At 35.4% G+C, this 27,179-nt stretch overlaps 1 protein-coding gene across 2 annotated transcripts in view; it reads right to left on the reverse strand.

Annotated features, from left to right (window-relative positions):
• Positions 1–4,544: 4,544 nt before the first annotated feature.
• HECTD2 (HECT domain E3 ubiquitin protein ligase 2) overlaps positions 4,545–27,179 on the reverse strand; it is a 77,520-nt gene continuing 54,885 nt past the window's right edge. For both annotated transcript variants that reach the window (XM_057531239.1, XM_057531238.1), the window contains 9 exons: positions 26,994–27,126; positions 26,018–26,106; positions 22,124–22,282; positions 18,815–18,889; positions 18,026–18,113; positions 17,832–17,938; positions 9,039–9,154; positions 8,329–8,472; positions 4,545–6,991 (listed from right to left, as the gene is read on the reverse strand). In XM_057531239.1, the coding sequence (XP_057387222.1) occupies positions 6,871–6,991; positions 8,329–8,472; positions 9,039–9,154; positions 17,832–17,938; positions 18,026–18,113; positions 18,815–18,889; positions 22,124–22,282; positions 26,018–26,106; positions 26,994–27,126 (1,032 nt within the window). In that variant the 3' untranslated portion in view covers positions 4,545–6,870. The remainder of the gene's footprint in view (positions 6,992–8,328; positions 8,473–9,038; positions 9,155–17,831; positions 17,939–18,025; positions 18,114–18,814; positions 18,890–22,123; positions 22,283–26,017; positions 26,107–26,993; positions 27,127–27,179) is intronic.

Here is a 27,179-nt window from a genome sequence, read left to right on the forward strand (position 1 = left end):
TGCCAAAAAAATCTAGCAGCTTAACTCAGTGGTGACTAATGCTTCTATGGTATGTATATCAGAGTTGTAATATCTAAATGGCAGGAAAACATTGATTTGTATAATTGTCATGAAAGTCCTGGAGAAATTTTCTTGCTATGATACACATGCTTTACAAGGTAAGTATTCAGAACTACATTTGCTTCTTATGTTTGTAAAGAATAAGCAGATGATGTATGGAGCTGAAGATCAGCCTCCAGCTGAAATATAATAGGCACTAAATACACAAATGTCAAATTAACAAATAAATAAACATTGGTGCAAATAATCTACAGAGAACAATGTATTTAAAAGTTGTATGCATTGGATAGGGTAAAAAATAACCAAGGGGCAGGACTGTATAGGCTGAGATGAAAGGGAAGAGGCCATTTACTACTATAAACTTTTATAAATTTTGGGCAACATATAGCCACAAAAATCTTAAAATATAAATGTCCAAGATTAAAGGGAAGGGAAGTCATCAGTTATAGGAAATGAGGAAGAAATGAAAAGTCAGAAGAAGTAAGTAGGATTAGGTGACTCATGGGGGTCATGAACTCTCTAATGGATTTTAATGCCCACATGAATTCAACAGACATGCCTTAAGCCTATTCAAGGTGAGGAGCCATAGCTGATCCCACTTCATAAAGCCTAGAATTTAAAAGGGTTACTATGACTATGAAAAGGGGATAGAAAAACTTTACTCATAAATCCCAACCTGTACCACTTAGGTGAGGGGGTCCAAATTTACACAAGTGGGGAAGGAAACCTAATCCAAGGAAAAAAAATTGGTGTGGGAAACCCATAGGGCCTTGGTTGAGAACAACATGAAACTACTCTGTTAGGGGCACTTGCGCTATTCAGGGCACAAAAGGAAATAAAAAATGCAAAAATAAAAAATTATAAATCACTCAAGGAACCAAATCACTATGAGAGCCAGTGGATGAACAAAATAAGAACTAGTACTTCGAGAACTGAGAAGAGTAAAACAATCTAAAAGAGAGTATCCAATAATTATGCTGAAAATTATTTTTAAAAAACCATATGAAAGAAAGAACAGTATGTAGAAAGAGCAGGTGGACTTGGAAAGGAACCAAAAGAATTCCTAGAAATAAAAAATACAACCACTGAAATAAACATTGGCTAAACAACAGATTAGGCACTGAGAGGGATTTAATGGTTGAGTGAGATGGTCCAAGATATGTTTAACAGGAGAGATTAGAGAGAAGAGGGAAGAGCAATATTCAAAGAGGAAATGGCTGAAGAATTTTCTAAAATTGAAAGATAGAAATTCCTAGTTTCAAGAACCATAACAAATCCTAAGAGGGATAAAAAAATACACAATATACACATTGTCTTTGATGTTTTGCAGTTTCAGGAGAAAAAAAATATCTTAAAGGTAGCCAGAGTAAAAGAGATTATCTACCAAGGAATGACAATTATACTGACAGCTAACTTCCTATCAACAATGAAACTCAAAGACAGTGGATTATATATTAAAAGTCCTACAATAAGTACTACAATAGAAATGCACGCTTGATGAATCTATCTTTCATGAATAAAGGTGAAATAAAGTCATTTTCAGACAAATGGAAAAAGAATTTACTACCAACAAACTGTCATTAAAACAGCTTCTAATAGATGTAATTTAGGAGGAAGAAAATTGATCCCAGAGGTGGCTGTGAAGAACAATAGAAGAGGGGATGGTGTGCAAAGAAACTATAAATACGTGGTTAAATCTAAACAAACTGTTAATACATAGAATAATATTTTATGGAGTGTATTAAAAATTCGTATTATAAAAGATAAAAGTCTGGCCACAACTAGATCTCTGCAATGCATGAGCTATAATAATAAGGTAATAGTAATAATACCAAATGCATAATGCTTATTATAGATTAGGCATGATATAAGCACTTATTTATTTATATACATTTATATGTTAAATACATCTTATATAAGTATATATATGTTTTATGTATAAGCATATATCTATATATCTAATTCATATATATGCACACATCACTTATATTTATATAAAAGATATATACATATATATATACACACACATATATACTTCTGTTGTACTTAGGCTTATTTAACAATTCTGTGAGCTATGTATTATTATTTTCTTTATTTTATAGACAGGTAAACTGAGGTCAAGAGATGTTAAGTAATTTGTCCAAAATCACATAGTCATTGACAGATCTGGGATTCAAACTGAAGCAATGTAGCTCATAACCGTTAACAAAGGATCAATGTCCAGAATAAAGAAATAACGCCTGAAAATCAATGAGGAAAAGAATAGAAGTTAGGCAAAAAATACTGAACTGGCCATTCACAGAAGACATCTGAATGGCCTGTAAACATACAAAAAGGTGCAACGTCATTATCAATTTTGGAAAGACAAATTAAAACACATTGGTCAGATTAGCCAAAAAAAAAAATCTGCTAAAACCTGGTGTTGGGAGAACGTGGAGAATTACAACTCCTATAATGTGGAAATTCATGCTGGAAGCACTACTCTGGAGAGCAGCTGGACGATACCTGGTAGAGCTGAAGATACGCAGCCTGGGATCCAGCCACTCCACGCCTGGGCTGCAACCTTGGGGGACTGTGCATGCATACTTGGTATAGGCAAGGTGCTCACCACAGCCTGGGCCACACTGGAGAAAACATGGAAACGTTAGTTCTTAGGAGGATGGATCAACAAACTGTGGTATATTCATTTAACAGGATTCTATTCTGCATTAAAATGGCTGAATTAATGTATAATCAGGGATAAATCTAGAAAAGACAAGACCGAGTGTAAAAAGTTGTGTGAAGATAGGGAGAGTATGATATTTGGTATATGCAACTATAACAATACTACATAGTTGACCCTTGAATAACATGGATTTGAACTGTGAGGGTCCACTTATACATGGATTTTTTCAGCAGTAAATACTACAGCACTACAGGACCTGCAGTTGGTTGAATCTGAGGATGGCAAATTGTGGATACAGAGGAACCACGTAAGTTATATGCAGATTTTGGATTTTTGACTGTGTGATGGTCGTGACCCCAACCCCTGCATTGTTCAAGGGTCAACTGTGTTTAGGGAAAGACACATGTATAGTGCAAATGGCAGACAGTGTGGGAAGGATTCACACCAACTGCAGTTTAATGGGGAAAAGAGTGAGTATATTGGGTTTGGAGAGGAGCACAAAAAGGGGCTTCCACTCCATCTGTAATTTTTAATTTTTTAAAAACAATCTGGCAGAATGTTAACATTTGTTAGATCTGAGTGTGGGGACGTGGTGTTTTATTATGTTAATCTCTGACATTTTTCTCTATATTTGAAATGTTTCATTAAAAATAAACTGCTCGAAACTAACACAACATTGTAAAGCAATTATACTCAAAGATGCTAAAAAAAAATAAAATAAACTGCTCATTTATTTTTGAATTTTAAAATGACATCTTGTTACACATCTGAAAAACAGTATTAAAAGCCCTTGCCGACTGAGACATCTATAAGGATAAATCCTAAAGCATTGTTTCTAGAATAAGAATATTCTCCTAACACAATTTTAATGCCTCAGAAACACTTTGTGTTCTTTAATCTGTGGTCGCACCTGATGTCTGAGAGTCAAAAACCTCCAGAAGGCTTCAGAAGCAGTGGTTGTAAGATGTAATCCCATTGGCACCATGGTTCCTCTGGCGTCACATTATATGGTTTACTATATACCAGGCACTGTGTAAGTGCTTTACACATCTTAATTCATTTATTCTTCCCTAGAACCCTATCAGCGAGACAGATAGGTTTATTATTTCCATTTTATAAATTATTTTCACTTGATAATTGAGGCATGGGCAGATTAAGTAACCTGCCCAAGGAAACACAACTATTGAACAGTAAACTCAAACCCAGGTAGTCTGGCTCCAAAGCACAGTTCTTAACCACTCACTGGACTCAAGGCTGTGTGTGGTCTGGGTGAGTTGATCTTGTACCCTCCCCTGTGAAAACTCACCTTAGTCTTCCATCCAGCTACCTATCTTCTTCCATTCATCACCCATGACATTCTCTCCTACTTTCTCATAATCTCCTCTTTTCTTCCATTAACATAGAAAATGTGGGGGAAAAGGGCCAAATTAATGGTTTTGGAGGGGAATACTTCAGATCTGAAGTTGTCTATCGATGGCCAATGAAATGTCATACTTAGTTCATTTCTAGGTGGCCTTGATGGTGGTATAACGTTCATTTGGTGGACTATCTGTGTGATCATCCAGCCATTGGCTATACATTGTTTTGTACTGAAAAATAATGCTAGAAGTTAGTTATATTTGGTGTCAACAACACATATCTTTTGAAGGTGTATGTATTAGCAATTTTCCTAAGCACCAGTTTAAGAGACAGTGTAACAAAGAGAGTAGTTTACATTTATATTTAAACTTGTGGTTTTAATTCATTGCCTAATGTTCAAAAAATGAACTGAAGCCTGGCTGATTATATAACTTTAATATTTGAAAAAAATTTATCCAGAAATTAACAACGTAATACAATACACATTTGTACAAAAAAGAGGGACTGTTAAAACTTCTAATCATACAGACAAAAATATGATTAATTAAGGAAAGATTAAGAAAGGACAGGACATTTTGTAAATACTGATAAATACTGTGCAATGCTTTAATTTACTGGGGCAGATACAAAAATCAAGAATTCATTAACAGAGTATATATAAAAAAAAGCAACTACATGAATTTTCTAGCTGTTTAAATTAACGAAATGTAACAGTAGTGGTTCTTTTAAAAAATGAGGTATTAATTACACTGTAAACCAAAACCAGAGCATAAATAAATAAAGGCAATGTGCAATTTAGTGATAAATGATTATAAATTTCAACAACAGACAACAAAAATTTTCCAGTTATTTATGGACTCTGTCATTTAAAAATTTGGCTTGCTTGTGTACTTCTTATTTAAAAATGACATAGCTATTGATATACAAGCACATCATTAAACATGCAGACCAAACCAACACAATTTTTCCGTCTCTACCAAATAAAAACTTTGTTTACATCTTATTTAAAACACTTAAATCTGGTTTCTTACACATGATTCTTTTGTGCTTATTAGTTAGTAGTAACCTATGTTAAACATCTTACTTTCTAGTTCAAGCAGTGTAAGGGAGAAGCAGTTTTATTTGCATATGGATTAAAAACAGAGCAAACAAAACAAAACCAACATGGCTTTAAATCTCTTAGGTGTTCCAAAAATTGTACGAAGAAAAATCCTTTAAATAGTATGTCCAAGTGGAAAAGCGGAGTCACTTCTGTCTCAAGAGAATAGTAAACTAACTAACTCCTTTTCCTCTAAGATTCACAAGTTGACTTCAGAAATGCAGAACAAGCTGATTAGTTCCTCCACCCTAAAAGAATTCTGCTGGTGGGGTGTAGGAAGCAGAGTAATAAGATAGTAGTGTAACTCAGAAAAAAATTTTGGGAAAGTATTATTTGCATGTGAACCATGTGCTGGTACAAAGTGCTGGCTTCATTATTATTGCAAATATATATTCAGAGTTTTCTGAAGGAAAGCTATCAAAGTATAATAGAGAATTCTTGATTTGGAAATATCTATAATGTGCTAATAAAACTGCTTCATTTGCTGTAAATTAAAAAGAAAACCTTTTACTGTCTGACTTAAAAAATGCAGTTTCTTTTTACATGCTACTTTATTAAGAAACTCCAAAAAGGGTATTTTTGAATTTGCTATATTCAGAATCCAGTGGAAAACAAACATTTCAGCCAAAATGTTGAACTTTATTTTTACACCAAGCTACGTCATTTTGACACAAATGTTATTATTGTATTCACTTTTGTCAAATATCTTACCCTACTTTTTCCCAAAAATTAGTGTTTCAGTACAACTGGTGATCAAAAAATATTAGAAATAAGTCTTGTACATCAATCAAAGTATATATAAAAACAGTTCTCTTTTTTTTGTGCTTGTAATTGACTTAATTTATCAGTGATTAGTCAGTTCTATTTCCTTTCTATATAATATTCTGACCCTTAAGAAGAAATGATTATACAAATATTACAGAGTACTCAAAGTAACTAGCTTACTGCGCATATGCATGCAGACTAACAATATGTAAAAGAATATAACCTTGAATCCAATTAGTCTGAAAATAGTTACACTCTTGTACAATCATCTTTATTGATTTGTAAAAGCTGTATACACATCTAAAACCCTGAATTTACTTTGTAAAAATAAATCTTTAGCAATAAATGGCACTATCAAAATCCCATTATTCTCAGGCTATTATGTAGTTATTTACATGCTTTTCAGCGACGGTTGAAAAGAATCTTAGAGGACCAAAGCCAGTATATCAAAAAACCCTGTAAATTGCATTTGCAATTATACTGTTGTTTAACCGCTATATGAAAATATGGCTACATGCCTTACCTTAATGATAATGTAGCTATCTGTGTTGCTACTGTGTGCTAGCAGCACACAAGCTGCCACTGGTCTCCACTCTGTCATCTGTGCATTCTTTACTGCACGATGCTTTCCCAGTGGAACACCTGTGACAAACTACTTATGGAGAATGATAAAGTGCTATAAAAAAGAGGGACTGGACCCACACCTGTCTCTGCCATCTGGTCTTTTTCTCACTCAAGCAGTGTTGGGTGTTTAGAAAACCATGCCTCTACTGAACATACTTCATATTTGATTTTAAAAAAATCGGTATTTTAAAGTTGGTGAGCTTTGTCAAGGTGTTTTGAGACAGAAACATGAAAAGGTTAAAGGCACAATAAGAGGGAAGTGAATGCTACATATAAAATATAGTTCAAGTCTTCTAGGTTACTCAAGTCCAAAACCCTCTGAATTTGAAATTCCAATAATCAATTTCTGTTTCAGGTCCTTTTTGCTCTTGTAGGGGGGAAGGCAAAGTTGATTGAAGCAGGTGTGGGCCACAGGCAACCTAGAGAAAAAAATTTTTTTAAAGATACCAAGTCCTAAAACAAACACAGAATGACTGGTAAGCAACTTTCAAAGTACCTGGATACACACATTCAAATCTATTCTACTACAATGCGATGACTCATCCACTCCTTTACTGAACAAATATTTTGGAGTACCTGCTATGTATTAGGCACCATTCTAGACACTGGGGCTGGGTTTACCAACAAGACAATGTCCCTGCTCTCACAAAACTTATATTCTAGAGGCATTATTTTTGGAGTCAGACAAATCTGAATTTGAATACCATCTCCTGAACTTTCTGGCTGTGAGACCTTGTTCAAGCGGCTTCATGTCTCCAAATCTCAGTTGCCTCATCACCATCATAAGGCAAACTATTTGAATGGGTGGGAAGATGAAAAGAGCTATCTACATAAAACACCCAGCAGAATAGTAGATAATATAACTGTTACTACTTTTTTAGTCTTGACTGTCAAAAAATAATAAAAAGAACATTTCTGGAACACTTGATACCCATGCTTCTCCTGTTGCTGCCCTCAAGGTACAAGCAACATTCATCCTCTGAATCTTTTTGTTCAGCTCTCCCAACCCTCTACCCGATGACACAGTTATCTTTATTCAAAATTCCTACAGATTTCTTAGACCCTTTCCCTCAGTCCTTAGGAACTCCACAGCATCGGAACAGCTGTCGGTGGTGGCAGTGAGAAAGGAAAGGACAGATTTCAGTTCTAATTTATCAAAGGAAGAACTGACAAAGCTCAGGGAATATATGGGGCAGGAGAAAAAAATGATTATAATCAAAGTAGTGTCTACTCAAATTAGCTTTAGAAATTACAAGGAGATTGGGAAAAGAAGTAAGTAGATTAGCATTAACCCATCAACACTATAGAAAATAATTTAAAGTCATCATCAGCATCACTTTCATATGCAAAGAGCACTAGATAAAGAAAAAAAGACTAGCACTAGAGGTATTCCAGTACAAGAACTAATTATAATAGCCAAAAAACTCACCTTAGTATTTTAAATAAAAAACACCTTTAAGTAAAAATGAAGGTTAGACTATCTACTATGAAAAGCAAGCTAGATTCTGGAAGCAACTACAAAGCAGTTGACTTAGCAAAGTAAAAAGCTGATGCACAGGAATTATTATCAGTTTGTATTGGTAGTTCTCAAAATTCATACAGAACCTTAAGCCATAGTCTCTCTTATTTCAAAGCCATGCTTACTCCCAAGATTTTTCTATGAAAACAACTTCAGAATCAAAGAATCCTCTAATTCCAAACATATTATTATTAGCAAAACCTACAGATTAAAAAAAATTACAATTTGGAAATTTACCAGTTAGTAGAAGTTTCATTCTTTGAGATTTTAAAGTTCAAATCAGCCATTCCTCCTACAGGTACTCTGTCACTTCCTGTGGTAAAATGTAGCAACTTCTTTTGAAGATCGAGAGGAAATCCAAGCACAACATCCCAAAAGTATCTAGAGAACACCAAAGGATATTTATATAAAATGTCTTGACAAAAGTCCTGCAGATCAGAATAAAGTAATATAAAGTAAGCTCTAGGGAAACAACTTCCCTTAAACGTACATAATACCCTTAACGTGAAATTGAGGAATGACAGGCTTCTAATATAAATTAGATTTTTGACTAACATCATTATAAAAATAGTCTAACAGTAGAGAGTACAAAAGCCATTTTTCTCCTATATAATTTTCCTTATTTTTCAACACAGTGCTATTAAAAGGCTATTTATAAAGCGTGGCATCCCCGCAATTCTAGAACCAAAGTAATTTTTAAAAAGAAAGTCAAATCTCTATACTTTTGTAGAAACTTACTTATATTACTTTCTCCTAAGGGGACTGCTAAGTGATTTCATATTTAATATTCTCACATTATTTTCGAGATAAAATAAAGCAGTGTGGGCTGTACAGTATTTCAGCTGACTTAACTTGATTCAAAGATTGTAAGTTATGCAAATAAACGAACCACATTCTCTTTCATTCCCTCTTCAGCACCCTCACTCTCAGAAGTAAAAAAAGCTCACCGTATAGTCAAGTCGGTTTTCGCATAGCCCTCATACTGAGTACTTCTCTGCAGGGCGTGCATATCCAGTTCAGGACTTCCACAGACCAGAATTTCAACCTCTTCTGGACGAAGCAGCTGCCAATAATTATTTATCAAAAATGATAAGAAAAAGTGATGATTAAAAAAAGTGAAATTGGAACTATTTTCACTGAATCAAATAACAAAAATCATGACGTTCTTATAGTAAATCAAACCATTTTTGTTAAAGAAAAATCTCCATTTATATTTTTCCTACTAAGGTAAGGTATTTTTGCTTCTGAAAGTTTATAAATTTTGTCAAACTGTTAGGTTCCCCCTTTTGCAAATAATAGCAATTAGCAGTTTGCCAGAAAAACAAGCAGATGACTAAGCATAAATCCAAACTACAACTCTTCCCTGAAACCCAGCCTGAAACTCTTTCAGCTATCAATACTCCAGCATCTATTGACATGCCTGGTTCCAACATCCATAAAGCCTCCTGTGTACACTGTAGAGTTTGAGTAGTAGGTTAGTCTGTCTTGTGTTGTTCACTTGTTTTTTACACTTACATAGGTTGTCTCCCACCTAAAGAGATTACAATTTAAAAACAGAGAACTGCTATGCTATTTATTTATTTTCCCTCCCTCCACCCCCATAACTACAGGGCGTCACAGACAAAACTCAATTAGAAATCAACAGGTGCTCCATTTTCAAAGGTACTTTCAATAAACATGTGACAAAGATCACTCTAAAACAAGCTCTCTCCTGTGCAAAATAATTCACATTGAAGACCTTGCTCCCAACCCCCCTTATAAAACTGCATGGAGGTACAAATGGCTTGATGGAGTGTGCCCAGGGGAGCAGTGGTGAAGAGAAAACTACGCTTTTATCTTATGACATTTCCGACATAGTGTTCTCAACAGCAACTGACCCATACTCACACGGCTAAGAAAAAGTCAAACCAACTGGAGTCCACCATGACTCTGTTGACAAACTACATCCTGCAGATAAAAGGCAACTCAAGAGTTGCTGGGGGGACCCCTGAAGAGGCAGGAAGCAGTTATAAACCTGTTCCTTAAACAGTAAGAAGTTGTGGTTTTTGCCCTGGAGCTTACTGTTGACTATTTTCTGTGCTTTGCCCCACAGTATTAAAGACCTGCAGCCCTTGGGATCTCTTCATCCACTCTGCTTGGGGAAATTTTTTAAAGCCTTAAAAGACATAGTATAAGACATAGTGTAAGGTGGAGTGGGGTGGGGAGGGAATGGAGTTGACTGGTCTTCTTTCCCTTTAGAAAATTAAGGCTGAAATGAGAGAACTATTTTTATTTCTAGCTCTGCCTTTAAAAACTAGAAAACTGACTAGGGACCCTGCTGTGAAGTGCCTGGTGCGAGTCTTCCCCACACGGCACCCTGTGAGCAAGTGAAACAAGACTAAGCACAAAGGAAAAGAAAAGAAGAAAAGAGTCTTCACAGGCTGGTAGCCAAAGAGGAAGCCAGAGAGTTTCCAAGTACATGTTGCTGCTGGCTTTGAAATGGAGGGGAGCATGTGAGAGAATCGGAGAGAGCTGGGAGTCACCCCATCCAAGTCTTCAAGGAAATGGGAACTTTAGTCCACAACCACAAGGGACTGAATTCTGCCATCAATCTACATGAGCTTGGAGGTTTGTATCCAGGCTGTGAGGGAAGAGGACAATACAAGTTGATGATCGATGATTTGTCTATAGACTTCAAGCCATATCTGTGGAACTCTTTTTAACCATGCGGCTGACAGGGTCTTGGTGCTCTGGCCGGGTTATCAGGCCTGAGTCTCTGAGGTGGGAGAGCCGAGTTCAGGACACTGGTCCACCAGAGACCTCCCAGCTCCACGTAATATCAAATGGCGAAAGCTCTCCCAGAGATCTCCATCTCAACGCTAAGACCCAGCTCCACTCAACGACCAGCAAGCTACAGTGCTAGACATCTTATGCCAAACAACTAGCAAGACAGGAACACAACCCCACCCATTAGCAGAGAGGCTGCCTAAAATCATAATAAAGTCACAGACACCCCAAAACACACCACCGGACGTGGCCCTGCCCACCAGAAAGACAAGATCCAGCCTCACCCACCAGAACACAGGCACCAGTTCCCTCCACCAGGAAGCCTACACAACCCACTGAACCAACCTCAGCCACTGGGGGCAGACACCAAAAACAATGGGAACTATGAACGTGCAGCCTGTGAAAAGGAGACGCCAAACACAGGAAGTTAAGCAAAATGAGAAGACAGAGAAATACACAGCAGATGAAGGAGAAAGGTAAAAACCCACCAGAAGAGGGTTTAAATGAAGAGAAAATAGGCAGTCTACCTGAAAAAGAATTCAGAGTAATGACAGTAAAGATGATCCAAAATCTTGGAAACAGAATGGAGAAAATACAAGAAATGTTTAACAAGGACCTAGAAGAACTAAAGAGCAAACAAACAACGATGAACAACACAATAAATGAAATTACAAATTCTCTAGAAGGAAGCAACAGGAGAATAACAGAGGCAGAAGAATGGATAAGTGACCTGGAAGATAAAATAGTGGAAATAACTACTGCAGAGCAGAATAAAGAAAAAAGAATGAAAAGAATTGAGGACAGTCTCAGAGACCTCTGGGACAACATTAAATGCACCAACATTTGAATTATAGGGGCCCCAGAAGAAGAAGAGACAAAGAAAGGGTCTGAGAAACTATTTGAAGAGATTATAGCTGAAAACTTCCCTAACATGGGACAGGAAATAGTCAATCAAATCCAGGAAGTGTAAAAAGTCCCATACAGGATAAATCCAAGGAGAAACATGCCAAGACACATATTAATCAAACTAACAAAAATTAAATACAAAGAAAAAATATTAAAAGCAGCAAGGGAAAAGCAACAAATAACATACAAGGGAATCCCCATAAGGTTAACAGCTGATCTTTCAGCAGAAACTCTGCAAGCCAGAAGGGAGTGGCAGGATATATTTAAAGTGATGAAAGGGAAAATCCTACAACCAAGATTACTCTACCCAGCAAGGATCTCATTCAGATTCGACAGAGAAATTAAAACCTTTACAGACAAGCAAAAGCTAAGAGAACTCAGCACCACCAAACCAGCTTTGCAACAAATGCTAAAGGAACTTCTCTAGGCAGGAAACACAAGAGAAGGAAAAGACCTACAATAACAAACCCAAAACAATTAAGAAAATGGTAATAGGAACATACATATCGATAATTACCTTAAATGTAAATGGATTAAATGCTCCAACGAAAAGACATAGACTGGCTGAATGGATACAAAAACAAGACCCGTATATATGCTGTCTACAAGAGACCTACTCCACACCTAGGGACACATACAGACTGAAAGTGAGGGGATGGAAAAAGATATTCCATGCAAATGGAAATCAAATGAAAGCTGGAGTAGCAATTCTCATATCAGACAAAATAGACATTAAAATAAAGACTATTACAAGAGACAAAGAAGGACACTACATAATGATCAAGGGATAAATCCAAGAAGATATAACACTTGTAAATATTTATGCACCCAACATAGGAGCACCTCAATACATAAGGCAAATGTTAACAGCCATAAAAGGGGAAATCAACAGTAACACAATAACAGTAGGGAAATTTAACACCCCACTTTCACAATGGACAGATCATCCAAAATGAAAATAAAAAGGAAACACAAGCTTTAAATAATACATTAAATAAGATGGACTTAATTGATATTTATAGGACATTCCATCCAAAAACAACAGAATACACTTTCTTCTCAAGTGCTCATGGAACATTCTCCAGGATAGATCATATCTTGGGTCACAAATCAAGCTTTGGTAAATTTAAGAAAATTGAAATCGTATCAAGTATCTTTTCCGACCACAATGCTACCTGTGTCAATTACAGGAAAAAAACTGTAAAAAATACAAACACATGGAGGCTAAACAATACACTACTAAATAACCAAGAGATCACTGAAGAAATCAAAGAGGAAATCAAAAAATACCTAGAAACAAATGACAATGAAAACACGATGACCCAAAACATATGGGATGCAGCAAAAGCAGTTCTAAGAAGGAAGTTTATAGCAATACAATCCTACGACAAGAAACATCTCAAATAAACAGCCTAACCTTACACCTAAAGCAATTAGAGAAAGAAGAACAAAAAAAAACACAAAACCCAAAGTTAGCAGAAGGAAAGAAATCATAAAGGTCAGATCAGAAATAAATGAAAAAGAAATGAAGGAAATGATAGCAAAGATCAATAAAACTAAAAGCTGGTTCTTTGAGAAGATAAACAAAATTGATAAACCATCAGCCAGACTCATCAAGAAAAAAAGGGAGAAGACTCAAATCAATAGAATTAGAAATGAAAAAGGAGAAGTAACAACTGACACTGCAGAAATAAAAGGATCATGAGAGATTACTACAAGCAACTATATGCCAATACAATGGACAACCTGGAAGAAATGGACAAATTCTTAGAAAAGCACAACCTTCTGAGACTGAACCAGGAAGAAATAGAAAATATAAACAGACCAATCACAAGCACTGAAATTGAAACTGTGATTAAAAGTCTTCCAACAAACAAAAGCCCAGGACCAGATGGCTTCACAGGCGAATTCTATCAAACATTTAGAGAAGAGCTAACACCTATCCCTCTCAAACTCTTCCAAAATATGGCAGAGGAAGGAACACTCCCAAACTCATACTACAAGGCCACCATCACCCTGATACCAAAACCAGACAAAGATGTCACAAAAAAAGAAAACTACAGGCCAGTATCACTGATGAACATAGATGCAAAAATCCTCAACAAAATACTAGCAAACAGAATCCAACAGCACATTGATAGGATCATACACCATGATCAAGTGGGGTTTATTCCAGGAATACAAGGATTCTTCAATATATGCAAATCAATCAATGTGATAAACCGTATTAACAAATTGAAGGACAAAAACCATATGATCATCTCAATAGATGCGGAAAAAGCTTTCAACAAAATTCAACACCACTTTTTTTTTTTTTTTTGCATTGCAAAACACTTCATGCATTGATTTATTTGAACAGCTTTATGGAGATATAATGCACATACTTTAGAAGGTATCCATTAAGTGTACATTTTAATGGTTTCAGTATATTTGCAGATACACACAATTATCACCACAGTTTGTGATGATTTTTGTTACTTCAAAAAGAAACTCCTCTGCCCTGTAGCTATCACTGCTAATCTTCTTATCCTCCTCCTCCAGTCCCCCAGCCTAGAAAACCACTACTCTACTTTCTATTTCCATATTCTGCTCTTTCATATTAAAAGAATTATACATGGCCTTTTGAAGGACTTCATTCACTCAGCATAATTTCTTCAAGAGACAACTATGTGTGAATATTTCCTTTGTTTTATGTCAGAATAATATTCTACTGATTGGATAAAACATGTTGTTTATCTATTCACCTGTTAATGGACATTTGGATGTTTCTCCCTTTTGCTTACTATGAATCACATTACTATAAAATTCATATATAAGTTTTGATCAAACATGCGTTTTCATTTTCTTGAGCATGTACCTAGGTGGGATTGATGGGTCATATGATAATTCTAGGTTTAATATTTGAGGATCTCCCAGACCTTTATCCAGAGCAGCTTTGCCATTTTATCTTCATTCCACCCCATATGAGTGTTCAAATTTCTCCGTGTATCCTCGATAAAACTTATTGCCTCACTTTTGGATTTTAGCCATCCTAATTGTTGTCAAGTGGAATCTCACTGTGGTTTTGATTTGCATCTCCTTGATGACTAATGATATCCAGAATCTTTTCATATGCCCTTGAACATTTGTGTATTTTACTTGGAAAAATGTGTATTCAGATCCTTTGTCATATTTATTTATTTATTTATTTTTTTTAATTTTAATTTTTATTTTTTTAATGCTATTCTTGTCTGCTTACATTCTTTTTATGTATGTATGTATGTATGTATGTATGGCTGTGTTGGGTCTTCGTTTCTGTGCGAGGGCTTCCTCTAGTTGTGGCAAGCGGGGGCCACTCTTCATCGCAGTGCGCGGGCCTCTCACCGTCGCGGCCTCTCCCGTTGCGGAGCACAGGCTCCAGACGCGCAGGCTCAGTAATTGTGGCTCACGGGCCGAGTTGCTCCGCGGCATGTGGGATCTTCCCAGACCAGGGCTCGAACCCGTGTCCCCTGCATTGGCAGGCAGATTCTCAACCACTGCGCCACCAGGGAAGCCCCCTTTGTCATATTTAAATTGACACCTCTTTATGATAAAAACCCTCCAGAAAGTAGGCATAGAGGGAACTTACCTCAACATACTAAAGGCCATATATGACAAACCCACAGCCAACATCGTTCTCAATGGTGAAAAACTGAAACCATTTCCACTAAGATCAGGAACAAGACAAGGTTGCCCACTCTCACCACTATTATTCAACATAGTTTTGGAAGTTTTAGCCACAGCAATCAGGGAAGAAAAAGAAATAAAAGGAATCCAATTTGGAAAAGAAGATGTAAAACTGTCACTGTTTGCAGCTTACATGATACTATACATAGAGAATCCTAAAGATGCTACCAGAAAACTACTAGAGCTAATCAATGAATTTGGTAAAGTAGCAGGATACAAAATTAATGCACAGAAGTCTCTTGCATTCCTATACACTAATGATGAAAAATCTGCAAGAGAAATTAAGGAAACACTCCCATTTACCATTGCAACAAAAAGAATAAAATACCTAGGAATAAACCTACCTAAGGAGACAAAAGACCTGTATGCAGAAAAACTGTAAGACCCTGATGAAAGAAATTAAAGATGATACAAACAGATGGAGAGATATACCTTGTTCTTGGACTGGAAGAATCAACATTGTGAAAATGACTGTACTACCCAAAGCAATCTACAGATTCAGTGGAATCCCTATCAAACTACCAATGGCATTTTTTCACAGAACTAGAACAAAAAATTTCACAGTTTGTATGGAAACACAAAAGACCCCGAATAGCCAAAGTAATCTTGAGAAAGAAAAACGGAGCTGGAGGAATCAGGCTCCCTGACTTCAGACTATACTACAAAGCTACAGTAATCAAGACAGTATGGCACTGGCACAAAAACAGAAACATAGATCAACGGAACAGGATAGAAAGACCAGAGGTACACCCACGCACATATGGTTACCTTATCTTTGATAAAGGAAGCAAGAATATACCATGGAGAAAAGACAGCCTCTTCAATAAGTGGTGCTGGGAAAACTGGACAGCTTCATGTAAAAGGATGAAATTCGAACACTCCCTAACACCATACACAAAAATAAACTCAAAATGGAATAAAGACCTAAATGTAAGGCCAGACACTATAAAACTCTTAGAGGAAAACATAGGCAGAACATTCCATGACATAAATCACAGCAAGATCCTTTTTGAGCCACCTCCTAGAGAAATGGAAATAAAAACAAAAATAAACAAATGGGACCTAATGAAACTTAAAAGCTTTTGCACAGCAAAGGAAACCGTAAACAAGATGAAAAGACAACCCTCAGAATGGGAGAAAATATTTGCAAATGAAGCAACTGACAAAGGATTAATCTCCAAAATATACAAGCAGCTCATGAAGCTCAATATCACAAAAACAAAGAACCCAGTCCAAAAATGGGCAGGAGACCTAAATAGACATTTCTCCCAAGAAGATATACAGATTGCCAACAAACACATGAAAGGATGCTCAACATCACTAATCATTAGAGAAATGCAAATCAAAACTACAGTGAAGTATCACCTCACACCAGTCAGAATGGCCATCATCAAAAAATCTACAAACAATAAATGCTGGAGAGGGTGTGGAGAAAATGGAACCCTCTTGCACTGTTGGTGGGAATGTAAATTGATACAGCCACTATGGAGAACAGTATGGAGCTTCCTTAAAAAACTAAAAATAGAACTACCATATGACCCAGCAATCCCACTACTGGGCATATACCCTGAGAAAACCATAATTCAAAAAGAGTCATTTACCACAACGTTCATTGCAGTGTTCTATTTACAATAGTCAGGACATGGAAGCAACCTAAGTGTCCATCGACAGATGAATGGATAAAGAAGATGTGGCACATATATACAATGGAATATTACTCAGTCATAAAACGAGACGAAATTGAGTTATTTGTAGTGAGGTGGATGGACCTACAGACTGTCATACAGAGTGAAGTAAGTCAGAAAGAGAAAAACAAATACCGTATGCTAACACATATATATGGATTCTAAAAAAAGAAAAAAAAAAGGTTCTGAAGAACCTAGAGGCAGGGCACGAATAAAGACGCAGACGTAGAGAATGGACTTGAGGACGTGGGGAGGGGGAAGGGTAAACTGGGACAAAGTGAGAGAGCGGCGTGGACATATATACACTACCAAACGTAAAATAGATAGCTAGTGGGAAGCAGCCGCATAGCACAGGGAGATCAGCTTGGTGCTCTGTGACCACCTAGAGGGGTGGGATAGGGAGGGTGGGAGGGAGACGCAAGAGGGAGGAGATATGGGGATATATGTATATGTGTAGCTGATTCACTTTGTTATAAAGCAAAAACTAACACACCTTTGTAAAGCAATTATACCAATAAAGATGTTAAGAAAATCTTTATTATTTTCCTCAAGAAAAAAAAAACTAGAAAGCTTTTTTTTTTAAATTTTAAAAGCCTGTCTACTAAAATATTTAAGGAATTATTTGTCAATATCATAGTATTACAAAACCTAACTGAAAGCATGAAGTTTTAAACTCACCATTAGGGCATTTGAAGCACACACACTATGAAATCCATAATAAAATGCAGCAAACTGCTTATAGATGGATTTGTTGAGAAGAAAGTCAATATAAAGCTGTACATATTCTGGAAAACAATTTTATATCTGTTAAATAGTAAAAGTAAATGGCAAACACTAATGCGCTTTAATTAAGAAATCGTGTTTTAACTTACCTTTCCTATTTTGATTGGTAACTGGAATTTTATCACCACCTGGCTTTAAATTATAGGACTTAATTATGCCGAATTCTTCTTGAAACACCTGATGGGAGATTCCAACACAGCATATTTACTGGTATGGCTGATATGTTGACAGACTTCAGTGAACAGGTTTGTAAAATTTAAAAAGAAAACATTTTCCCCCCTCTTCTAAATATACAAACTACAGAATGGCTAGGCTTTTGTGATATTTGTATTAAGAATAGACTCGTGAAAGCATTTCAGGGTAAAAGAGTAGGGCCTTAACCCTCTTGAATACAGTTAAATACTTTCCTGATGTTAACAAAATTTGCACGGCCATTTAGGGAAGCACTCAGGTCTTTGGAGTCATGTGGATTACTATAACTTCCACCTCCTGATTATTGTCAGGGGAGTGGAAATGAGAGAGTTTTGGTCTGATCGATTAGCTTCTGCTTCTAACTTCTTGCATTGAAGCGACAGAAGAGGCTTGTTTTTAGAAGCTGAAAAGCTCTGAGAAAGTAACTGAGTCAAGGGCATAGGCCAGGTGCGTGGCAGAGTACGCTCACCCTTGCTGACGTTCTTTAAGCACTTTCCTTGACTGCTCACCTATATGTGTCTGCTTCTCTATCTCTACTTTATCAGGTTAAGATCCTTTAAGATAGGGGCTGGTATGTACTGATCAGTCCTTGTTCATCTTTTCTAATGATGGGTGTATGGTAACAAAGGGTATTTTTCACATATGAAATACCTGGTTAACAGAAAGCTATTTGCCCTTAAGGATACCTGAAATGTTGAATAGAAATCTTCTTCAACATTGCCTTCATATGACAGGAGTTCACTTAATCCATGGGCCAACTCCTATAATGAGAAATCTGTTATCTGTGTTTTAAAATCAAATAGTACTACCCAAAATAGTTAAGCAGATCTACTACAGTTCAGTTACATGTGAGACGGAGTAGATAAACTCAGACTTTGAAATAATGATATCTGATATATTTTTTTCCAGGGCACAAAATGCTGGTTAATGATTTCTACCATGTAAAAGGCTTGGGAAAATTTATTGGAAAAGGTCACATAAAGGAAAATACCCAGTTATACCCACAGAGGCATAATTCTGGGGTCTATTCTTATTCAGTGAGCTAAGAGCACAGTTTCCATCATAATTCACTGCTATCTGTAACATCACTGTTTATGAATTTGCAGTATTTCTCACTTTCAGTTTATATTCTTAAAAAACTCTGTTAATGTTTTAGGATTCATCTTTTAAACATAAAAATACACAGTTCATACATGTTAAGTGGTTTTTACATTTCAGTTACAGTGCCTTCCTCTCCCAAGAACAACTTGAGAACACTGGAGGAAATATTTTCCTACATTGTAACTCATGATTTCCCTGGAGAGAGATTGAAAAATAGAAAAACTAAGCCAGTATTTTTAAAAATTTCAGGTTTTACGAAAAAAAAGTTTTTAATTTAAATATTAGTAGAAAAGATAAGGAACAGCATGGTTAGAATGATCTTACACACTTTACATATTAAAATTTCCATTCCATTAAAATAAGAAATTTTAAAACAAATCTAGGCTGGCATAGGTTCCGATATGATTTTCATCATTTGTTTCAATTACTAATAAAATTATGGATGCTGAAAATTATAATTGGGAGATTTGCAGTTTTTAAAACAATTCAAAGGACTAGTAGATGAATCTAATGGAAAGTATTTACCATCTTTCAAAGATTAAATTTTTAATGATAAAATACAAAGTCAATTAGGTAGTAAAGTTATATACTCAGATCTGCTTTATTCAGGACTGTATTGCCTTTTATTCCCAGCCTTTGTATTTTCAAAACCCAATTTCTGTTGATTTGTTGTTGTTGTTGTTTATCTGTACTTAGACTCTTAACTGTAATATGTTATCTCTAAAATATTAATTACCCATATAGTTCAACATCTTTATAATTTTGTAAATGTAAAATTAAGAGTGTGTGAAGATACAGACTACTGGTTTTACACACTGTTTGAATACCCTGGTATTATTTAATAGAGCATATTTGAGAGTGACTTAAGCAAAAAGAAAAGAGCTATTGCAGTTCCTGATTCAAGGTTACACTTAACCTCTCCTCCATTCTCAACTAAAACCCTCAAGGGTAATTTTCACAAGGCTGTGTGGGGAAGATTTGTTGCTGCTGCTGGACAGTTCTGATGCTTTGAGTCATGGATCCATCTCTATAGAGCCAATGGAGTTTTCATTAACATGGTCATCGAAAAGCACTGGCCTATTAACACTATATTTATTGAAGGCTCCATCATTGAATATTTTGCTTACTTTCTGTATTTTTTGTCCTTATTCACAGATACTGTGTTTAAATTAAGAAATGTATCACTATAGGTTTCCCTTTGCTTTCCTGTTTACTCTTCTTAAAACACATAGTGTACAAATACAAATGGTAAACAAAGTACTGAATAAAAAAGCACTTAAAACTTTTTTATAGACATATTTTACCATATATGAAATGGGAATTAGGTGTTAATTTTTAATAGATGCCATTAATAAATCAATAATCCATTTTTAAATTTTTAAAAAAATTCCCCACATTCCACTATCCTAACACGGCAGTTTTCTTGCTTCCTTTCAATCTTTATTCATGCCTGCATAGAGACTCAGTTTTTTCTACAGTTGATCTCATAGTATATGCACAATCTTGATTCACTATTAAAGAGGCAATATAAGAATATGAAATTAACTCAGCATCACCTTCAGCTCCATAATATAAAACAACGTATTGGTATAGTCATTCATAAAATATCCATTATTATTAACTAAAAAAACCTGGATCTAAATGAGTCAAATTCAAATAGCTTTAATTATAAAATTAGACAATTTATTGGTAAAAACCAATAATAAAATTAGGAAATTTATTGGTAAAAGATCTGACAAAAACTACATATATGGGACTAAAAAATCACAGAAATCTAAATGAGAAGGTAGCTCAGCCATTAGTATATATATATTATATACTAACTAGTATATATATCAGTGTATAGATATAACAGTAACTCCCATTGTTACACAAATAAGGAAATTAATTGAATCGTCCAGGGCTCATAGGTAGTGTGTGGCCAAAATACAAGACTATAAAGGGCAAATCTTTCAGTTTCTTAAGTAGAGTCTGCTCTATACCTTTTGTAATTTTTTTCCAACTACTGAGTCTTATAAAAATATAGATTTAGGCTCTTAATCTGAAAGAATCCAAACCAACTTCCAAAAATGTGTCTGATATCACATGAAGAATGGTTTTCTAATTAGTCACATGTTCTGGAGAGGTTTCTCAACTTTGATAGGAAGGTTCCAACCCTACACCAAACTCATTTGACCATTCAAACACAGAGATATTTGAACAGGCCCTTAATCCACACCCAGGTACTTACTAAGAATATTATGGGGAATTCTCTGCTGACCAACGGCTATCAAAACCCAGCTGTAAAAAGCATTATTACTGTAGGGGATTTTCAGGATGATGTGTATACTATCCATTCTTCTACTAAATTTTAACACTGGATTAAACTTGATGATTGGAAATCTAATTTCTGAATTGAGGAATGTTATCAGAGACAGGCCTGTGAAATTCATTAATTTCATTCAGGGATGGTGTTGCAGATGTTGTTAACGATATTGCATAGTGACACGTTAATAAGAATCCACAGGAGCAATCAAGTACTAAGTACTTTATTATCTCACGTAATCTTCCCAGTATGGAAGTTTTACTATCCCATTGTTCACATAAGGAAACTAGAGCTCAGAAACATAAACAACTTATCCAAATTCACAGAGCTAATACGTGGCAGAGGCTGGATTCAAATCTCTGCCCCGACTCAAAGCCTGTTCTACTATGTTAGAGGAACTTAGAAGTGCTGCAAAGCGGGTTATGTGTCTCTATAAGGAAGGAGAAAATTAGACAAAAAAGGAGATGGGTTACAAAGGTAGGGGGAAACCATATTTAAACATAAGAATAGCGTTAGGAGTAGAGAGACTACAGTAGAAGAGCGATGATCTAGAATTAAGGGATAAGATGCTAAACGACTTTATACTTACAGGCATAATTTGACACAGGTCATCGGTGGTAACACTGCAGATGCCTACTGGCATACTTTGGTCATTAGGAACGATGGGAGGGCTCAATAATTTCTTGTAGCAGCAGGGGGGGAAACGAATATCCAAAGTAATGCTGTTATAAACAGCTAGTCCCATAAGCTATGCATACTAAATGTTAAGCATTAACATAAAATCCATGACAACAAATGAGTTTTGAATTATGCATCAGTCTATTTCTTGCATACTTCTTTCAGATCTAACACTGACTTTCTAATTAATCCCACATACTTCCTCTTTCCTTTCATTTATTTTCCCTTTATTCTACATAATATGTTGATAATTACCAAAAATCATGTAAAAAGGAGAGGTTCGGGTGAGAGTATTTAATGATTTCCCTAGAAAAGTTTATCTAAGATCACAATAGATAGCAATTTCATACATTTCTATAAAGTACTTAACATATAAGAAAACTTTCTAAATTTAAACAAAGATGTAGGTGATTTCATAAGCAGCAGCAATTTATTCAGAACTCACTGCAGAACAACACCATTGATTTTGGTGATCATTTTGGCTATTTTAAAACTAAATACAGGGCTTCCCTGGTGGCGCAGTGGTTGAGAATCTGCCTGCTAATGCAGGGGACACGGGTTCGAGCCCTGGCCTGGGAAGATCCCACATGCCGCAGAGCGGCTGGGCCCGTGAGCCACAACTGCTGAGCCTGCGCGTCTGGAGCCTGTGCTCCGCGACGGTGAGAGGCCCGCGCATCGCGATGAAGAGTGGCCCCCGCTTGCCACAACTGGAGAAAGCCCTTGCACAGAAACGAAGACCCAACACAGCCAAAATCAATCAATCAATCAATCAAACATACGCATCTGATTCAAGATCCTCATTAAAAAAAAAAAAAAAAAAAAAAAACTAAATACAGGCTATGTAGAGAGAGCTGTATTCAGTAGGCCTATGGATACACACACACAGACGTCTACATACACATGCACTACTGATAAGCTAACAGGACAATTAATATGCCACAGTAATACTTGAAAGACTTATTACTTGGAGTTTACTCAAAGTGTTAAAGTTAAAAAGCTATATTTATAAACTTTTGCCCAATTGTATTTTGTTTATCAGTTATACAGCAGAATGTAATTTATCCATTTGCTATAAAAGGTGTTTTAGATCAAATTTCATAATATTTCAACTGTCAAATAAACATTATAATATCAAGTTCTTAAGGAAGTCAAATTTTATTGACTTAAAAGGAAATCTAAATATATGGGCTGGATAAATTATTGAAAACAATTTAAAAGATTAGAAGACAGCCAATATTTTAATTTGCTAAGGCAGAATGAAGGCTAATAATAATTTAAGGAATGGATATGTGATTTTACAGGTAACCATATCAACAGAGACTGAGCAATGTGTTCTAGGGTAAAGACACTGAAATGAAGTTCTAATATATGCCTGTAATTGTGATAATAGCAATAACAGTAATAAGCATGATACTACTGTAGTTACCATTTATGATCATCTACTATAGTGATAAGTTCTAAGCATTTTTCATTAAAAATTACAAAAAAAATTATAACCCTGAAGGAAGGTTTTTAACAGATGAGGAAGTAGGTTCATAGGATCTGCTTCAGGGTACTTCCATACGCAGAAGAATCGTGCTGCATTTCGCACTAAATCAAGTTGCTCTGGTTGAAGCAGGGGTGGGGATGTGGGAATTCTGCTGGAACCACTGAAGTGTCATGTGGTGCAAACAGAGCAGACTTTGAAAACCCTGCACTATATTATGTCACCCCTACCCTTAGTTCCAGTGTCCCTTTGGTAATTCTACTCCTAAAAAACTGTTAGATTATGGCTCTTCATGCAATCTTCAAAACATTTTATAATTATTTCTATAGGTTTGACTATAACACTTCTTGTAAACTCCAAGGCCTTAATATTTAAAAATAATTATATTAGAAATACAATACTGTGAGAGCTACTAGAACAATAAATCTTTGGTCCTGAAATTTAGAAACTGGAACTATGTATGGAACCAACTGTATTTTCTAAATCATCATACCTGTTACTTCTCGATTTTTTGTTCTCCTCACCTTTGACAGATCTCTCAACCACTTACGTGATCACAATCCACTGTCATCCCACATTTTTTTGTATATATTATCATGCTGTTTAGGGCATCAATCTTACTTTCTATAGTTTTTTTTGTGTGTGTGAGATAAATACACATAATAATGAGATAACAGTGGCTATAATTTAATTTTAGATTAATTGTTTAACTTGTAATATACAACATGTAAGTACACTTAATATGCTCTTTTGGGTAATGATTGAATAGAAACTAATGCCTACTGCAAAAAAAAAAAAAAACACAAAAAGCAAATTCACAATATTACATATACCACTCTAAAAATGTGGTATAAGAGCTAATACTTTATTACAAATATTAGAAAGTCAAAATATCAGCCAAATCTAAGCCATGATAAGAACGTAAAGTAATGACAAACATATTTATCAGGAAATTCAAATAGCTCCTAGTGTGGTGAGAAGCATCAATGACTCAGGCCTTCAATGAAGTCGAAATATTCAACAAGTGACTACTGTAGATAAGAGAGTAAAAGCAGGAGTCTAATAATTGTTAAACGTTCCTTACTGTGGGCTTAGCACTTTGGACCTTTAGATACGACAACACATACAAAATTTCAGGTTAAGTTTACCATCACAATGTGTGGTTTTCCTCACCACCTTTTCTTCCATCCAGCCTCTCGATTTTCATATACATTCTTCAGGATTTACTCCAACAAATGCAAGAAAGACAGACGTTCAAAGCCCTCCATCAGATGGCTCTTAATTCTTCTTTTGCCAGCACCTTCCATAACTCTGGGAGCGCCCTCTGTTCCCAGCAAGTGGACCTCCACATTGCTCTGTAACAGGGCCAGCTCAATGCTGACTTGTTCCCAGCCTTTCTCCCAGTCTATGTCCTACTCTCTCCAGTCCTGTGTTAATCAAATATATCGGTTCCATTTTAAAATTTGGGAGGAATACACTGAATCGTTTCCTTCTCAGAACTCTTCAGCACTTAATGCCAAATGGTCATTTGACTCTGAGAACAGACTACCCTGCATTGGTGGCCATCTGTCTGTCTAGATGGTAAGCTTCTTAAAGGTAGAGTTTTTTTCCTTCTTTTAACCTATGTATCCCCAGTGTTTGCTTATTTATTTATTCTTCTCTCCTTTCTTCCACAATTATATTTTTTAGAATTTAAAAATGAATGCAGAAGGCATCCTGTCCAATCTCCCACCCAATGCAGGAGTGCCCTCTCCAACACACCTGATAGGGATCAGAGGATGGCATAGAAAATTTATATAATTTTAAAAAACACTATAAAATAATGCCGGATGCTTTAAATGTTCCCATTCCATTCAACTTTTAATTTTTTATGGATGTCCCAGGATTTGAGGCCACATTAAGGGTTAGACTTAATTTCCATGATTTCAATTTAGAAAACTGGGTGAAATAAGCACAAAGTGAAAGAACTAACAGAAAAATAGTTCATTATGAATAGGAAAGATACTATGACTTTTAAAAAATGTCTTAAATTTCTGACAATTTAGGTTATATATGAAATAGGAAATAATATTTATTTTGAGATAAGGTTTTCAGAGAAAAGTGTGAATAATTCAGTCACTCCTTCCAATTAACTAAATCTGATGATATTACATAGCTGTGATATTACAAAATAATAAAGATTACGGAAAAATCTACTAGTAATTTGACAAGACTGTTTAATCTGAATAAAATGCTTATTAATAGTTTTCCAAAATTCAGATAAAATTCTTAAAAATCTCTAGTCTACTAGCACCTCCTAGTGGAAAGTTTAAAGGATACAATTCCAACCAATCGGAATTCAGAATAGTTATCACATTTAAAGCTGCTAAACCAATGGCAGTATGAATCCTTATGATACATAAACATGCCTGGAAAATAGAAGCATAGTTTCATCAATATGATTGATTAAAAAAAATCAGAGCGGTAAACATATACATGGCATCTCATCTATTAGAAGCCAAAACATTTCAGCAATAGTTCTGTTACAAACTACCTTTCATGTTAAAATGTATCAAATACATGTCCAAAGAATTTGCAAGAGCACTTTATTGTTCACTGGTATCTTGAACCAAGGGTAGAAACAGGGTAAAAAGACAGAAACTAATCAGTTGATTTATAAAAACTATAGTTTTATACTTTATAAGTTATGATCAAAATTAATTTTGAGGATTATCTGGAGATTTCAATTTATCTCTGTCATCGCTATTTCCCATTACCAGAGAGATGCTGTATATACATATATACCAAATTAAGAAAAATAAAGAATAAGAAAAACACTTAAAACTCTCTTTTGAAGAAAAACATTTAACGATACTAAGGATTATATAGGTGTTTTCTCTAAATAAAATCTAATTAAATTTCAAAGGTTTATTTAATGATTCTTACTTATTAAAATGGCTCATTTTTTAATGAAAGAGACTTCGAATATTAGTGAAGAGCAAACTATAGTTCTGTTTTTAAATTTCGAATGTTCTTTTTATTTCAGTGACAAATTTTCATGCATTTGGCTTAGTCAGAAAACATGTGGATGCTTCCTTGCAAATACATTTTGTGTAGGATTCCCAGTAAGATAATGAATATTATGTTCATAAATTTGGTCAATTTAAAAAAATGTAACTAACAGTCTTTAAAAAATCATTCAACATTTATGGTTGACAAAAAAATCTGTAAAATCATAGGGCAGATTAAAAATAAGAGTGACTACTTGAATCTAACAATTAGGGAGAAAACACTTTCATAAAAATTAACTACTCACCATAATCTGGATGAAAAATTTGGCGAATTAGAAGAAGGAACCATTCCTTAGTCAAGCCACCCATATCCAAACCAGCTTCCCCTACAAACGTAACTTTCAACTTCTTTTTCAAGTCTGCTCTTTTCCGGGTTAACTATTTGAAGAAATTATAAAGTAGAGGAGAACAAAGGGCAGTAAAAAGGAAAT

This window comes from Balaenoptera acutorostrata, chromosome 16, assembly GCF_949987535.1.
Source record: "Balaenoptera acutorostrata chromosome 16, mBalAcu1.1, whole genome shotgun sequence".
NCBI lineage: Eukaryota > Metazoa > Chordata > Mammalia > Artiodactyla > Balaenopteridae > Balaenoptera > Balaenoptera acutorostrata.